The sequence below is a fragment of the Amblyomma mixtum genome, chromosome 1 (assembly GCF_055824585.1).
Source record: "Amblyomma mixtum isolate Tamu chromosome 1, ASM5582458v1, whole genome shotgun sequence".
Taxonomy (NCBI): domain Eukaryota; kingdom Metazoa; phylum Arthropoda; class Arachnida; order Ixodida; family Ixodidae; genus Amblyomma; species Amblyomma mixtum.
The window spans coordinates 228,843,636-228,860,395 of record NC_143012.1 but is presented as its reverse complement, the minus strand read 5'-3'; the positions used below and the strand labels follow the sequence as shown (position 1 = coordinate 228,860,395).

Here is a 16,760-nt window from a genome sequence, read left to right as displayed (position 1 = left end):
GAATGCATCAGCGTTCCGCGTAATATGTGCTTGAAATGTATACAGCATCACACGTGACCTGTTGCTCAGAATACCGCATATTTAGGTAGCACGGACTAGGCTTAGCTAAGTCAAAGAATTGTTTTTTGAGGAAAGGAAATGGCGCAGTAACTCCTCCACGTATCTCGCCGGACACCTGAACCACGCCGTAACGGAAGGGCGAGGGAGTGAGCGAGCGAAGTAAGAAAGAGGTGCCGTAGTGGAAGTCTCCGAAATATTTTCAACCACCTGGGTATCTTGAATGTGCACACTGACATAACACAGCGCACGACTGAGTAGCCGAGCGCTCTAACCACTGAACCACCGCAGGCACCCGCAGTGCAAAGACCGCGGCCAACAGCTAGGGGGAGGGTGGTGGGGAGGGAGGGGCTGAGAGTATAAAAGAGTCTAACTAGTGATGTATGCCCGCGGGCTTGAGGCACAAAAGTGCTCGCGTGTGTTCGGTGTGTTTGTCATATCTCGCATGTACTTCAGAGAAGGTATCGGGCAAACAAATTGCGTGTTCAGCGTAGTCATTACGTGCAGGATGAGCTAGGGAGGCGGTTGCTAGCACGAGGATTTATAGGAGGCGAATAGCATGTTCTGAACAGCGCTCCTCGCTTGTCAACGTATAAAGCCCACTTGCTCGCGTCCTATGTCTAAACGACACTATAGAGCACAAAAGACCGCGGTGGCGTCAATCCTGTCGAGGAGTTTCCAGGAAACGCCCATATCTTTTGTATTTCACCTTCACGAAGAACGCGGAGCACAATACAGCGTCTTTATGCGCTGTCTCAGCCGACCGACCATGGTCGTGTCAAAAGTAGTCGTGTTGTGTTGTGTTGGCGAAGCGGGCTTAAAAGTAGTTTTCGAAAATTATAGGAGACATGCGATGACTCTTTTCCTTATCGTTTCTTTTTGTTTTTAGTATGAGTGCTCGTGTATACCTATTGGACCTTAAAAAGGACTTATCTTCTCTCGTATTCTTTACTCAGGAGCGCAGAATGATAATGCTGAAGCTATGTTTTCTCAACGAGTCTACACGAGAATGCTAGGTTGTCATGAAAGTGGCCAGTTGTATATGGCATAGGCTGCTTCCACTAGGCTGCCACCTAGTTTCACTTTGCAGCAGGCGTTATGCCCCTTCATTTTTTCAGCTTTGTTGTCTCTTATTACTCTCCTCTGGCCCGTATTTTCTTCTTTCTATCCTTCTTCGCTTCTTCTTTCTTATTTTCTTTCTTGGCTTGGTTTTCTTCCTTTTTTTTCTGTTGTCTTCTATTTGCACTTTTTTTCCTTCTTTTGCTTAACTCTAGGCTTTCATAGCGGTGAATTACGGATTCCTTCGACGATTGCAACCACTACAATGAATTTCAGTTACGCGACAACTCGGTGAGAGTCCCTGTGAAAGGTATCGCGGCAAATATGGAACTGGCAACAGGATATTTGGACGCCACTGCTTATAAATCTGCCAGACAGCGCTTAAGGCGGCGGGTACAGACTACTTCGTATATTTGCTTACAACCTTCCGGAGTCTTTAAATAAAGTCGTGGTCGAAAATATCCACGTGTGCTCAAAATAACAATAAGTCACTGTTTTTCTTCATGTTTAAATACGGAGATACATACAATGCCTGTATTTTGCTTACACTTTTAGCAATTTACTCGCCGCAGTGGTTTACTGGTTAAGTCGTTCTATCGCTGACAATCAGGTCATGGAACTGAGAAAATTGGTAGTGGTTTAACGGAGTACACGTGCGAAAGCGTATGCTTCTTCATTTGGAGGGAATATTTCAGCTCTGCCTTTAGGGTACGACGCGAAATCTTTTGTGTGTTAATGCACTTATAGGTTGGAATAAAATAAATGAAAATGAAAGGTGAAGTGGTGACAAGGCTAAGTAACAAACAAAAAACCACAGCAGACTTAACCAAATTTCACATCTCAATTCTTCTTAGCTCGTTGCTGCACAACCTAGCAGACGGCATGTGCTCGTCATCTCTTTCAATGCTTCTCAGCGCTTGAGAGCCCAAAATGCTGAGGTTACGCACTGCTTAAAACAAGACATTTAGAGAAGAAATGCCTTTTTAGCATGGACACCATGGAACTAAGCCCAGAAATATCCCCCTCTTGCTAAGAAAAGAATATACGTTTATCTTAAATGACGAGAAGACCCAACAGCGTCATAGAAATTATGTTTTACTCCCAGTACCTCCCTTCAGCCTTCCTTCTGAGGTGCATCCACAGCACTTATGTAGAGGCATACAGAAGCTTGCCAGCTTTACTTGTTGCGACGTCATTTTTCTCCAAGTAAATCTTGTAGCGTATCGGCTGTACGCTCTCTGCACTGCACCCTTTCATTTTTGCTTTGGCCTGTATTTATTTCTTACATTTCCGGCAACCATTGGAGGTAGGTTCCTCGCGATTGATGTGGAACCGCTCTTCCATATGAGCTCACTCAAGACTTGACGACCGGCGTCCACAAGCGAGACAACAGCCTGACGCCTACAAAAGCGTCCTAAACACTGATAACACAGCAAGAATAATAAAACACCCTACTCCAAAGTCGATCCTCTTTGTCACTGTCTAGGCAAGGAGGTTCCAAAGGAAAAAAAAAACAGTGTACAAACAAGCACAGGATGAAGAAAAGGTTTCTGCCAGTGCGCGCGTATCCTTGACACACAACTCGAAAGGAACTAGTCGCTGTTGCTGAGAAACTACCTGAACTGTGCGTTCCTTCAAGCGGGTCAGTAAGATAGCGCCGTGCCGGAATTGGGCTTAGAGCAACGTGAGCACCGCTCCCTCTTGATGCCTTTTGGTCCCCCGCTGTGCTTTGCGTCTCTCTCCTGCTACGCTTCGCTGGGTCGCGAAAGTCGAGTAAAGCCCCAAACACATAAACACGAAAAATTTAAGAAGGCAAAAAAAAAAATAGCTGCCGAAGCAGTTTTCAGATTTCATTTCGCCAAGAAAGACGGTGCAGTAGAACAAGAGGTTTATTTTAAAGGACTCTTCTAAAAATTGTGACAGAGGATTTCGATCGTATTTGGTGCAGCTGAATTAAATTTTCTTTCATAGTGAACGAATTTATCCTCCCGCTTAAAGAGGTTGCAGTAGCCCAGGTATTCATACGCCTCATTTTAAGAAAAGCGCTGAAGGAACGTTGTAATGGCAACGTAATTTTTCTGCAAAGAGTTCTAGCAAGTGCGTCTCTGATGAAACAAAACGCTTGTGTTCTGCTTGCCTGCATGATTTTATATTTTGATCTCTTCTCCATAACTGATCGTGCTTCAAGCAGAAGAAGAGTTATGGAGCGAGCAAGCCTGGCTTTGAGTTCAACAGACGGCGCGAGTGGACGGACACATACATGTCATATTAGCCAATAGAAAACTGACGCATTTTCTCACCTACAACTCGATACCAAAGCTCTCTTTTTATATTAACGTTTTTATTTTGAAACGGCACTCACTGTCGTACCATCTCTATAATTATATTACTTAAAATCTGTACTGTTATTGACCTGTGTGCGCACGCGCCATCGACAAAACTCTTTTGCCGTTTGATGTTTAATTCTTTTTTTTCCTGTCTTTATTGCCTTTTTCGTTTCGGCTCCCAGTTTAATAAAGAGAATTTCATCGATACCTTGTAACTAAAGAGATCTTGCAGGGGTTTTCTTTATAAGTGTACCAATGTTCTCGCACGGAATTTATTCTTTCTGCCTGATTGCACGCTACAAGGCTGATCTCCCAAAATGTAATTGCGCTCGTGTCGTCCCTTCATTCATGCGCGATTTCCGCATTCGACTATGCGGAGGAGGAGGTGGAAGGTGAGAGGCACAGACGTTAACAGGAAGAATAAACCGGTTTGCTGCCGCTTCCAGCAGAATAATTACAATCTGTTAAACTGTGCTTGGATAATGGTGGGCCATTCTCTCCTCGTTTTCGACAATTCCCAAGCGTGTGCTGGCGCCCGTAGTTATAGATGCTTAATTTTACTATTTTAAATCCTCTTTTTCTTGTTATCTTTCGCTTCTCGAGTGAGTTGGCCGTAAACACGCCGTATGTCGATCTCTCGCAGTGGACATCAAGATTGCGGCGACAAACGGTGGCATCAGAATGTGAAGACAATGTGAAGGGAAGACTTTGGAGCCAGCGCATAGAAATAAACAAAAATATAGATTTAAAGCAATAATAGTTAGTGTTATTGTTTCTCTAAATTGCCTGCGAACCTAAATTTCTTTTCTTCAGCTCTATTCTCTCTCGCGAAGGTCTCTTCGGCTGCTGTTTTTCAAACAGAAAAAAACGAAGACCGGAAAAAAAATATCCGCTGTGAAAAGAATAGATTTCTGAAAGAATTCTAATGGAAGATGCTGCTCCACTAACAATTACCCTAAGAAGCAGATGCCATATTGTACGGGAAGAAACGTTGCAGATGTATCCGGAGGAATGCGAGATATAGCATCATTCCATGCTTTCTTTTTTTTTATTGGATTACACAGCGCACCCCAGGCAGGTTCACTGCATTTGATTCACAATTATCTCTCCTCCTAATTCCCCAACAGCAGCAGAGTACCATACCTGCCTTGCAATAAAAGATTCATTCATTCATTCATTCATTCATTCATTCATTCATTCATTCATTCATTCATTCATTCATTCATTCATTCATTCATTCGTTCGTTCGTTCGTTCGTTCGTTTGTTCTTTCGTCCCTTCATTCGTTTATTCATATATTAATTCATTCATTTATTCGTTCTTTCATTCATTCATTCATTCATTCATTCATTCATTCATTCATTCGTTCGTCCGTCCGTCCGTCCGTCCGTCCGTCCGTCCGTCCGTTCGTTCGTTCGTTCGTTCGTTCGTTCGTTCGTCCGTCCGTCCGTCCGTCCGTCCGTCCGTCCGTCCGTCCGTCCGTCCGTCCGTCCGTCCGTCCGTCCGTCCGTCCGTCCGTCCGTCCGTCCGTTCGTCCGTTCGTCCGTTCGTCCGTTCGTCCGTTCGTCCGTTCGTTCGTTCGTTCGTTCGTTCGTTCGTTCGTTCGTTCGTTCGTTCGTTCATTCATACATTTATTGATTCATTCATTCGCAATTAAAAGTGTTAAAGGGGCAGTTTGAGACAGTGTTGAAGATACCAACCTTAATTGATCAATTCTTTCCGGCTAAAATTGACACATGCATTTTTGCCCCTAATAACAGCAGCAGAATCATGTCCGAAAGCCAAAAAAAAAGTGCTCCCTTGTTTATTCTTTGCTTATTTTGCGAAGCATGTTTACGATTAGTAGAGCAACGGATGGAGGAGAAGCCCGCATCTTAAACAGTGCAGTTCTTACATTGGCAACGAAGTTAGTTCCAACGCACGATATTCGCAGCGATACCTGAATAGATATGTGTTTTGTAGCAAACTAAGAGGTTACAGAGTCGGCCACAGCCGCCAAAGTCGCATCTCAAAAGAAGCTAACTCCGAGAATATTCCACAAGCCTCAAATTCTACGTAAAAACTCGTGGTGATAGCCTTTATCCAACGGTTCTCCAATATAGCGTGAATGAAACCTTTTCGGTCGTCGCTGGCAATTAAAAACACAGCGATTACAGTTTACTCTGCTTTCTGTGATGTGTCCTTTACCACCCTCGCATTTCAAACTGACGAGTGCTTTGTAGCACCTTCTCATTCGGTGTTTCTTGCGAGACCTCAATCACAACTTCATTTAAGTATTCTTCTAAGAGTAACACCGGAGTCCTCATTCAGAGAAAGGAACTTCCTGGATATAATTATCTCAGAGGCCCCTGCGCTCAGATATGTGGAAACATTAAAAGGGGCCACATAGGGCGTGGAAAGTTTCCCAGTTTACCAACGGATCAACCAGGCGAACATCCATTTAAAATACAGGGCAAAGGCGTGGACCAAGCGCTCTTCACGAGCATCAGGAATACACCCGGCTACTGCACGTCGTGTAGCAGCAACTAAAAAAATGGCGCAGTTATTTCTCTTCGGGTCTCCTTGCGAACTATACAGTTTATAAAACAGCTGCTTAGGTTACCTGCCTGCACACTTTTTGTATTACGAGAGTGCCACCAGACACCATGTATGACACATACGCACCACTGTACACAGGTTCGCTGACTCGCTAACGAGCTGCGCGTATAACGGATGGGCGGCGTGGTATTCTCCACGCTCTCGTCGCCGGAAGTGGCGCTACCCTGCCATGACGTCAGCACGTGAATGTCCACACAACGGCTGCTACGTCCACACTGCTGTGCTGCTTGTTGCCTGCTAATTAATGAGCGCGGCCCTGTGCCATTAATCATCCCGTAACGCGGTCGCCTCACGTTCCGGCTGTCTCGTGAATGCCTCGCTTATGCACTCGGTGGCAATGCCAGTGGATGCTGTGACCTACGACGCCAACTTGTCTCCCGAAGAGAAGACCTTTTCTCAGCAGAGTTGCTCGTAATTACAAGAAAAGCAGTGATGCAAAACAGCGTTTAGCCTGGCCTTCAACGGACGTGATGTTGTAGCAGCTGAGTTCATTAAAAACTCCTTCCCTTCTGACATCCGTAATGAATGCGTTTTGCTTCACGCTAAAGAGTCAGACTTTCAGTTATTTTTCTCATACTTTAGAGCGTCACGTCGCAGCATGTTTTACTGCTGTAAAGAATGCAGTACAATGCTGTCAGCGCTGCAGTGCTTTCAGCGACCTAGGCTTGACTACATCACATTTTTTTGAAGGCTCAGAGAAGGCTCACAAAGGCATCAGATGTCGCAACTCGAACACGCACAAGTGACATCGGAATAATGGAAGTAAACCTTCTTGGTCGTTTCTATGCTCATTAAGAAAAAATATCCAGCATCAGAGCGCCCACTTTAAACGCATAACTGCAAAGCAGCAGCCCATCATTAGTGTAAGCACAGCGTGAAATGTGGTTCCAATGATAGTTAAGGTGACTGCATGTGTTTTAAATAGATGTTTTGAGCCGACACCTTTCGTCCTTACTCTGAAGTCATGTAACTCCGTAGATAGCGATGTTTAAAGAAGTTTTGGTGAAGAACAAAAATGAATGAAAACACAGCTGCTGTAAAGAATTAAAGCGCAAAAAGACGGCACAAAGTAGGAGAAAAAAAAACGACAGCGCCTGTCCTGTCGTTTTTTTCTCCTACTTTGTGCCGTCTTTTTGCGCTTTAATTCTTGTCAGCTATGAAGCAACATTCCCCGGAGAGTGTTTTACAGCTGCTGAATACGTGCACATTTGCGATGCTGGGGCTTATGTCCAGCATTTAGCTCTTTTTTACTGGCCAACTGCATTTTCCTTTCGGGCACTTCTAAAATTGCAGACTTGCCATATTTGATAAGTGCTGGTTAGTAATGCAAGTGCACCATAGATCGTTTCGAAAAATGTCGTCGAAGAGGCTCAAACTGTGTCAACAGGACCAGCTGAAAACTTGATCTCTGGGACGTGTATCGGGCTACACTGACCCTTGCTCAGGCAGCTTCCCATCGTTACCAGGTATTCGGGTCAGCGCCCAGATAGTTTAGCAACGACTACCTTTCAAGAGCGCTTTCATGGTAGGCGACTAAGTCATTATCTTTGTTTATTACGTCAGGAATGATAACAACGCGCTATTTCTTATTGTTCAAAGCCATGCGCAACGTGTTTTAGGCAAAAGAAACTAGAAGCGCTTGTCCACAATTGTGTCAATGAAGTGAAGCAAAGGAGTGCCGCTACTCCCTTCATTTCCCTTTGTTGGGCTTTCAACCGAAGCATAAGCGAGACTTGTTTTAATCTGCACTTTCGTTTGGTTGAGTTGGATTACCTCTTAAGCACGTACTCGCGCTAAGACAATTGCACCTACCAATGAGTAACACATATCACATGCCGTACATGTCTTCCTTGTCTTGGTGCCAGTACAAAAATTTAAAGCATGGTTTAACGAGAATTACCGAGAACGGAGTCCGCGCAGAACTTGATACAAAGATTTTTGCCCACTCGGCAGTGTTCTCTTTGTGTTCTTTCGTTTCAATTTATTCTTTTTATTATTTTTTGACCGCTGCGAAGGCTCCTAGGCAACAAGTAAAGCGCAGGTTCGAGTGGAAATCGCGCTTCACTTGCCGTTCAGAAAATGCGATCAAGATGAAAATATGAGGTAATTCTAGTTAGGGTAGAAAACGAAGAGCTTTAACGCAGAGGTCAGTGACACAGGAGAAAGTGGGTAAATTAAATGACGTAAAGGAGACCTACTCTTATTACGCCTTACACTACTCCGATAGAGAGAAGCGCCAGCGGCAAGGTAGTCCGAAATGAGTAGTTCGGCGTTACTGAAAATGCACTGCATACTGCATGAATATGAAATCACTAACCTAATATTCCTGTTAATTTACCTGTTGACGATAGAGTCTATCACCGTCAGAGAACTTTAAGGACCGATTTTTGAACTGGCGCTTGCTTTATTGCCACCTATTTCCCGCTTTCTGATCATGGACGCTACATGCTTTCAGCATCGATTTCCGGCCTCCTGTCGCTAATCACACCCGAACTCAACATTTTATGCTATATAGAGCAGAAATGATTTTTCTTTCTATAAACACACTTGAACATTAGAGGGGGATGAAGATAGTTCTGCTTCTTTTTTTTCACCACTCTATCAAGAACCAAACAGCAACCATAACGCGATTTCCAAGCTACCGCGACATCTGTATGACCTCAGGAGCGATGTCGTCACCACGACGCATCTTCGCCTGTGTTCGCACCAGATGCCGCAGCGCAGTATACTGCATGCTCTCTCATCACTAACGCCGCGTTTCCCAGCTCCCATATTGCGTTGCGTCTCCTACGGAGCTGCGCTGGTCCACGCTACAACGTCCAGCCGAAGAGAATAAAGGCGCCCAGTACTCAGCCAGCCCACACACTGCGTGCGAGCTGCCGCCCCCGATGGCGGCGGGCTAGTCCGGTCCGACGGGAGTGTTCCCTTATTTCGCCGAGATTTATAGTGTCGTAAAGCGAGGCTATCACGGAAGCAGAAGTTTATTTGGGCGCCGCCACCACCAACCTCGTGCCTCCTGCTATGGGACGCTTGGGACAGGTCCCGCTGCTGGACACCCTCTATGCCTTCCTCCTCGATAGTCTCCCTTCCCTTCTTCCTTCTCCTTTTAGTCCGCACCCTTACATCTTTGCCTCTACCGCTTGCCGAGTCGACAAACGCGTCTCGTTCCTGAAGGCTTTGTGAGAAAGCGAGGGAGGCAACCAGGGCGAGAAGTACCAAAGGACGAAGGGTTTAAGAGTAGAGAAAGGGCGTGTTCTATGAAAGCACCTCTGGTGCGGCGTTGCTCAGCGTCGCCGGTCAGTACGGCGAACAATGAAGAGTGATAGCCGCTTGGCTCGAACCCACGAGGCTAAATGAAAGACTTTCACCCCGGCGAATATTGCGCCGTCGCGACTCCCAGTGAGGCATTGCTGCTCTCTCTTCCCCCCCCCCCCCCCCCCCCCCCCCCCCCCCCCCCCCACCTTCGCCCCTTACCCCCCTGAAATACCTTATTCGCGTCTGAGAGCAGTATGTGTGAGCTCTATTGACAAAAGCTGTACAAACATGTATGATCGCATTTGTATTTTCTACTTGTGTTTAAGATGGAATTTTCTTCTTTTTCCATTATTTTCCAGGCTTTTTTACCACCCTTATTAACCCTGCGTCCCGTCTAGAATCTTTTTGTTGATCCTCTTCCTCCTGCGTCTCGTTTTGAATCTTTCTGTTGACCTTTTTCCTCCGTTCCATTACGCCGCTGGTCATTTGTCAGGCCGCCTGGTGATTCTGTTCGTCTCACTGAAACACACGTCTCTGCCAAATGCTCTGCCAAACGCTCATCTGTGCACGTGATCTTAGCGCTGATTTTCATGGATCTCTCTTTTTCTGCCTATTCGTATGATTCCTGCTAGCTCGCTGGAAGAGAGTGTGCGCGCGAATCAGATGCGTCTCGCTCCTGATGGTCTGTGTAATACGCGAGTGAGAACGCAATAACTGCCATTTTCTCCTTCCTAGCACGCCTTAACAAGGTTTAGCAGCTGTGTGATATTGTTTTTTTTTTGTTTATTTTTTCCCCATTTATTCATCCATCTCTCTGCGCCAAATGAAAACCGCAATGTGGTTTTCAACGCGATGTACCACAAGAGACAGCTATTAAATAATCCAGATTTTGATGCCTTTCTGGAAGCGTACATTTTTGAAACCGTGTTATCGAGGATGCGGGGAGGAATTTCATGCGCAAGTGTGTTGGGCACTTAAGAGCGTGGGTATGCTGATTGCGGTACTGCCAGCCTAAAGTTTGTCTTTAATTCCTTTAGACGTTTGTCTCAAGGCCTGATATATTGCGGCCACGGCCAAAAGATAAGTACCGCTGTTGCTCCGCACTTCCGCTATGAGTCGCGACATTTAAACGTGAAACAGTCCTTATACTTTTCAACGCTGTTCGTGAAATAAACTAAGATACCTGAGATTTTCCTGTTTTATTTGACATGAATAGATGCTTACTTCGTACCTTTTTATCAAATTTTATTTTAACGGGATGTGGTAGAAACGTTTTATAGCGATAGCTGTCAACCACCCGATCCTGGATTTCGCGTGAGCGTAATAGTAGTATTAGTACATCGTAGTGTGTCATAGCATGCCGTTCTCGTCTACGTAACCGGTCGGTGCGCTGCCACTGCAACTGCTCGGAGGTTGGTTGATGTGCAAGAAGGAACGGATGGCATATGCGGAAAAATGCTTAACCGGTAGGTTATTACTATGGCTACCATCCGGGTCATAGTTACCCTATAAGGAGGAGGGTGTGGCGGAGTTTAGGAAGTAGAAACCGAGTATTGTTTACCGGGTGAACCTTCCGGAAAGCGGTTACCGCGGAAAGAGGAAAGTATGGCGAGAGCATAGGAAGGCGCCACCAGCAGGTGGTTGTCATGATGACCAAGCGTAATGTAGTTACCCTAAAAGGAGGAAAAAGGTTTCCGTCAAAAGTGGAGGGTACGACGTAAAGACGAGAGTATGCTTAGAGTGTTGAGAGGCGCACCATGGTAGCCATCAGGAACGTGATTGCTGTACAGAAGAAGGGATGTAGCACAATTCATTTGCGGCTAATGCGACAAAACGCCCCGCCCGAGGAGAGATCCGTCGGCTACGCTGCGCTTCTAGAGCGGCAGACTGGAGACGAACAACCTAGACGAAACACGATTATGTGTGCAAAACTGAACAAAGAAGCCCAAGGGGCGTACAGATCTGACGTTGCTCTCGTGTTATTACCACAACATATCGTTAGGAGAAATATCTTGTAAGCTCTCGCTAAATCTCGCGTTAACCTGTGGTAAGCGTCCTGTCAATTTTTGTTGTAATTTTTCTCCCTGATAACTTCGTCAGGCAGCGTTGCCGTTTCGGAGGCAAGTTCTTTGTTTTATGCAAGGTTCATATTCAGGTGGCACAGGAATCAAGTTCAACAGCCTCTACATCTACATTCCAGAAGCTCTGTTTTTTTCCTGCTCCATATTCTTCCTACCCACGACAAACAGCATCGTCTTCATGTGCCCCAACTCTGTGCGTGCCGATTCTCTTTTTATAACTCACTGACTTGATTCCTCCTACATCAACCAATTTTCCCTCCCCTTTGAAAGAATGTCGGTTCCGGGCACACGCGCCCTGCTCTGCCATTTGTTTTGGTGTTAGTATCTTCTTTACACCAGGCCAGCGCCAATTGCTGCGTCTTACAACCCTTCGTGTGTTTTTTTATTTCTTTACTGCCTTGGTTTTGTTTGCAGTTGCGACTGCGACTGACGTTATTTGGTTTTCTTGCAAAAGAAGTGATTGAAACTGACGCGGTAATGTGTCAAGTGCAAGCTGAGCACAGCACATGGACCTCCAGGTGGCATTTTTGTCACGTCTCCTGGGGTCCCTACTATGATGTCCATCATCCTTGTGGTTTGAAGGGATGGTGATTGACGCGCACCGCATGTGTAGAGGCGCCCATAATGAGGCCCTGCGTGCATGGCAAGGGCAATAAGTCTAAACACGTGCAGTCCTTCTTTTTTTCACTTAAGCGCGTTTGACGTTTCTCTGAGCCTTTGTAAGCTCCCCGGTAATTCTGGCCGTTGCACCGCCGCCCTTCATACATAATCACTAAGCCGACGGGCTTGGCCAGTAGTGCAATTTTTTTTCCTCACCCAACGCAGTTGCGGTTACGCCAGTGACGAGACGTAATTACTGCGTCTATTTAATAACTTGGTGCTTTTTATTGTGGCCTGATGACGATCGGTAATTGCTACATCCACGAGCAGAAAAATCATGCGCCTGCTCTCTCTGTAACGAGTTCAAGAAAAATTAGCGATTTTGTAAGGACATTCGAACTGGTGAAAAGCTAATCGTCCTCTGTTGCTATCAAGTGGGTGAAATCGCACGATCCAATCACGTCTCTGCAGTTTTCCAGCTTTACAAATAGAGAAAAAATCAGCAAGCTTGCTCTCAGAAATAGCTTTCCTTTTTTTTTTTAACTCGAAAGCGGAAGCACGTGGAAAAATCAGTATTTAATTTTTGTTTCTTGCAAGGTTTCACTTGGGTCAAAGTAAACGCTCAGATGTACGAAGCTATTCATTTGCGTGGAGATCTCTTTTATCTGTTTCCTTTTCTCGTTTAACCTCGCCTAGAAAAAATAAGATAACTAATGCTACATTTGCTCTTTTTCAACAAAAAATTTTTATTAAATTTATTTTATTATTTTATTTCAATAAAATCAATTTTGTTTTATTTATCAACAATAAATGCATGTTTCAGTTCATAAGCCACCGCTACAATAAGTTCACCTCAGTGCAGGGACAAACTACGTTAAGTCACACCGCAGAAATACTCCGAAAGGCCTTCAAGTAAGGCATGCATATCTTTACCAAACTATTGCCTTTAATCATGCACACAAGTTTTCTCGAAATCGCTAAGGAACCATTAGTCGAAACTGCATGAATAAGCCCGAACTTCATGGTTGCTGTACGGGGAAAGAAAATTTTCCCATTAGTTTCAATTAGTTTGGCTGCCTTTCCTACTATTATTATTGTGACCAGTTTATGTTGCTGAAGGTTTAGTGCATCCTAACACATCACCCAAAAAAGCTGTTAAAGTGCCACGCCATATTTTGCGCCAAGCATGGCGTCTAAGGATGACCATTGCTGTCGTTAGAAGCCTGGCAGATTCATTTTTTAGGTCTTAACAGTCGCTCAAAGGAATGAATGCGTTTTCCTTTTTCTCCATAAATAGTATAGCATACCATGAATATGCGCTTCATAGCTGCTTCTTCGGTCTGGATCTTTTTGCACGCAGACATCTATCACTATATGCTTTTCTCAGTGCTTTTCTAGTTAATTTCTTCGCATTCTTACCGTCACGCTGAGGATTATTCAGGTACAGGATTGCAGTTGGAATACCTTGATATCGTAATCTCGCCGGCTGCCCCTCACAACTGTCACAGCCACTGTCTCAAAGCGCATTCGCGATGAGAGTGACATGCGATTTGTTTTCTTCATCTGCAAAATCGTGCACACTGTGTTATGACACAAGTTGGTCGGTAACAATGTCGACTATAGATTCTTCGGTTCATAAATTGCAGCGGCGAAAATTCTTTGTTTTTCCCTGCACACACAAGCTACTTCTAGTGCCCGTGTGGCGCAGGGCTTTGTATGAAAACATTCAAAGGAAAGAATGACAGAATTCGAGTAGCGCAGATAAAAGTCCTAACAAGATTTTACAGCAATTTTCAGGAAGAATCCCTTCAGAAGCATTTATCGCTTCACTCCTGCTTTTGAATGAAGAACATTAAGCGGTTAAAGTTAACACCTGCATTGTGGCTATTCAGACGCACTCTTGCCATCTACAGCACCGACAACCCCATCCCGGTCTTAGCGAAGGGGTGCTGTCACTTGAAAGTATAAGGATGTGCAAATAATACAGCATTGACAGGCACTAAGATTATACATTCAATCGTATCCGGAACAAAAAATGATTGACATGCATCGTAGCGATAAAAGAAGTCTCTCAAAGCTAATTGCGGTCCTTCTTCTTTTCTTCTCTTTCTTTCAGTGGTGCAGCAGCAGTATGAGATACGTGTCTACGACGACTTCGTTATCCGGATGAACACCGGTGTGCTGAGGTGTCACGTGCCTAACCACGTTAAAGAGTACGTAATCGTGACGTCATGGGTCCGCAGTGACGGTTTCATCATCTCCGTTCAAGCTATCCCAGGCAAGTGGCACATCTCCCACAGCAACCGCTTTAAAACCTGCAACGTTTTTAAACGTGCAACGCTGGTTTACTAAAGAATATCTGATATGGTACAGTATGGAAGAAGCGTACCTTGTTGGGCCAGTTGGTGCATGGTATGTAGAAAACCAGCGAAAAGGACGCATTCACAAGGAGGAGAAGTACACAGGACAAAGCTGGAAGCGTTGTCCTGTTTACTTCTCCTCCTTGTGAATGCGTCCTTTTCGCTGGTTTTCTACATACATGATATGGTATGATATGGTACATTTAAAACTTGGGGTCCGCACAAAGGGCCTTTATAGAAGTGTGAGCTAGCGAGACGAGTTGTGAAAAACACCACACCTTAGCTTGTTTGACATCTCTGCTAGAGAGAAATCAGGGGGGCACCACATATTAGACAAATCATGTAAACATAACTATGCTAGGTGCACACATATTTTAATGTTGCCAGCATTGACAGCTTCGATTTCCTCAGTGCCCCTGTCTTTGGTAGCGTGGCCCAAAAGCGCTTTGTGAACTATTGTCAGGCCCATTAACGGCACTGAAACTAAAAAATCGAAGGTAGTAGAATAAACATCAGTGATCTGACTACTTAAAAGAAGGATGAAGAAAGCCAGTCATCTAAAACAAGGTGCATAGAGTATGTTTATTGTATTTTATTTCTGATTCGCGGCGTTGATTAATGGCTGACTATAATCGTTTTATGGCTTAAAGGTAATCGCAGCAGCGACCTACGAATTCCGCCCGCAGTATTCTCCCAAATGAGCTACGGCTACGGCTGCGAAATCTGCTTCTTTCGGGGTATTTTTGAGCAGCACAAAAGAACCTCGAGAATGTTCATCAGGGTCACTTTCGTCCATAGGGGCGGAAGCAGTGCATCCTGCTTTAACGTGAAGTTAGGGCGGAAGCTGTTCGAGTACCCTGTTATGCTACCTATGTCATCATAATCAGCCGCTCATTACGTTGTCAGCTCAATAGCTTAGCAATGGCCTCGGTTCTGGTCTTCTTGATGCCATTCAGAAGCACTGAAAACTGACACCAAGAAAAAGATTGTATTTATTTGTTTTTGTCTCAATGAGCTCATACAAGTAGGCTCTTCGAGAAGAGCACGCAGAATCAGAAGCAATTTGCCTGATTTCATGCGTATGATATGGTTCTGATTTCCATTCCGTGCTCCTTGTTAGTTCTTTAGTTCTAAGAACATAATGTTGCACATTCTTTATTGTTATGTTCTCAATAGTGACACAACCGGGGCACCGATTTTCACTATTGGGCACGCCATATTTAATGAAGCAGAGTTCAGATAAATTGCTCTTACCCTCTCCATGCGCGAAGTATCGATCGCTGCGGGCGCATTTCGCCCTTGCCGCTCGCCTTCCTTACGTTTTCCAGAGCGACGGGAAAAGGCTATAATTACGGGCGAATATTTGCGTACCGCTCTGCCATTTTTCGACACCACTCATTTCTCTCTCTGGGCTCTGTTTAGATGAGAATTCCAAGTACGTGGCCTTCACCACGGGTGAGCTGCACGTGCGGCGAGCGGGGCCAGAGGACAGCCACCACTCGTTCCAGTGCCAGACCAAGGACACGCTCACCGGTGCCGTCGCCAGCAGCATCACAGCTGGAAAGCTCGTCATCACTGGTTCGTTCCTTATTCATTCATTTTTATACATTCAGTAAGCTTTTCTTTCATCCGCATATTTGTTTCCTCATTCGCTCATTTCTTGATACTTTCATTCAAGTCCGGTTTTCTTGGACATCGCTTTTATTGTGAGGCAAATGTGGGATATTGTAAGATAATTTTATGAAAATACTGATGAGAAGAGCCTAACCTTCTGACAGCGAGCAAAATCTTGCTTTTGAAGTTTCGACTGCGCTCCAGGCAAGTAGTTTCTATGGCACGGCGATAGAAAGCCAGCGGGGTGCGTTGCTGACAAAAATTGTCAGGCAACTGTAGAATATTGTTGGATACTGTGGTGAACATACTTATTGGGATGGTCTAATCTGCCACTGCGCACCGAAATCATGGTTTTAAAGTTTGTCCTGCGCTCGAACAGACGAGTTAAGAACGCCGTAGAAAACAGATGTGGTGCTAAAAACTGCAAGTGTCCCGAGGAGGGTCTGTGGATATACCGATTGTTAGGATGCAGTGTTATTAATACAAGAAAATTGCGTTAATAAACCAGTTCTCTTTCAGAAAATGCGCTTCTCATGAATTCTTGGGTATGCTTTCGCTAATTTTTCGGCTTGTGTGTTCATTCCTCGTAAGGATACACTATTGTAGCAGACGTGCAGTCCATCACCACAAATCGCACAGCTCGCATAGCCCGGGCCACTCGTATGCTTATGATCATCTTGAAAAGGGCGTGTTTTAATTGATCAATCTTGAAACCAATAAAAATATTCCACAGGCAAAGAAAAATGGCTGAGGCTTAACTTGGTTAAGCCTGGAGAACGCGAAGCATCATCGTGTCGCGTAATTTGGAGG

At 44.9% G+C, this 16,760-nt stretch overlaps 1 protein-coding gene across 1 annotated transcript in view; it reads left to right on the top strand.

Moving 5' to 3' along the window:
* LOC149371094 (cell adhesion molecule Dscam1-like) overlaps window positions 1-16,760 on the top strand; it is a 92,355-nt gene that overhangs the window by 39,742 nt on the left and 35,853 nt on the right. The window contains exons 3-4 of the mRNA XM_089579242.1: window positions 14,093-14,254; window positions 15,759-15,914. Of these exons, the coding sequence (XP_089435368.1) occupies window positions 14,093-14,254; window positions 15,759-15,914 (318 nt within the window). The remainder of the gene's footprint in view (window positions 1-14,092; window positions 14,255-15,758; window positions 15,915-16,760) is intronic.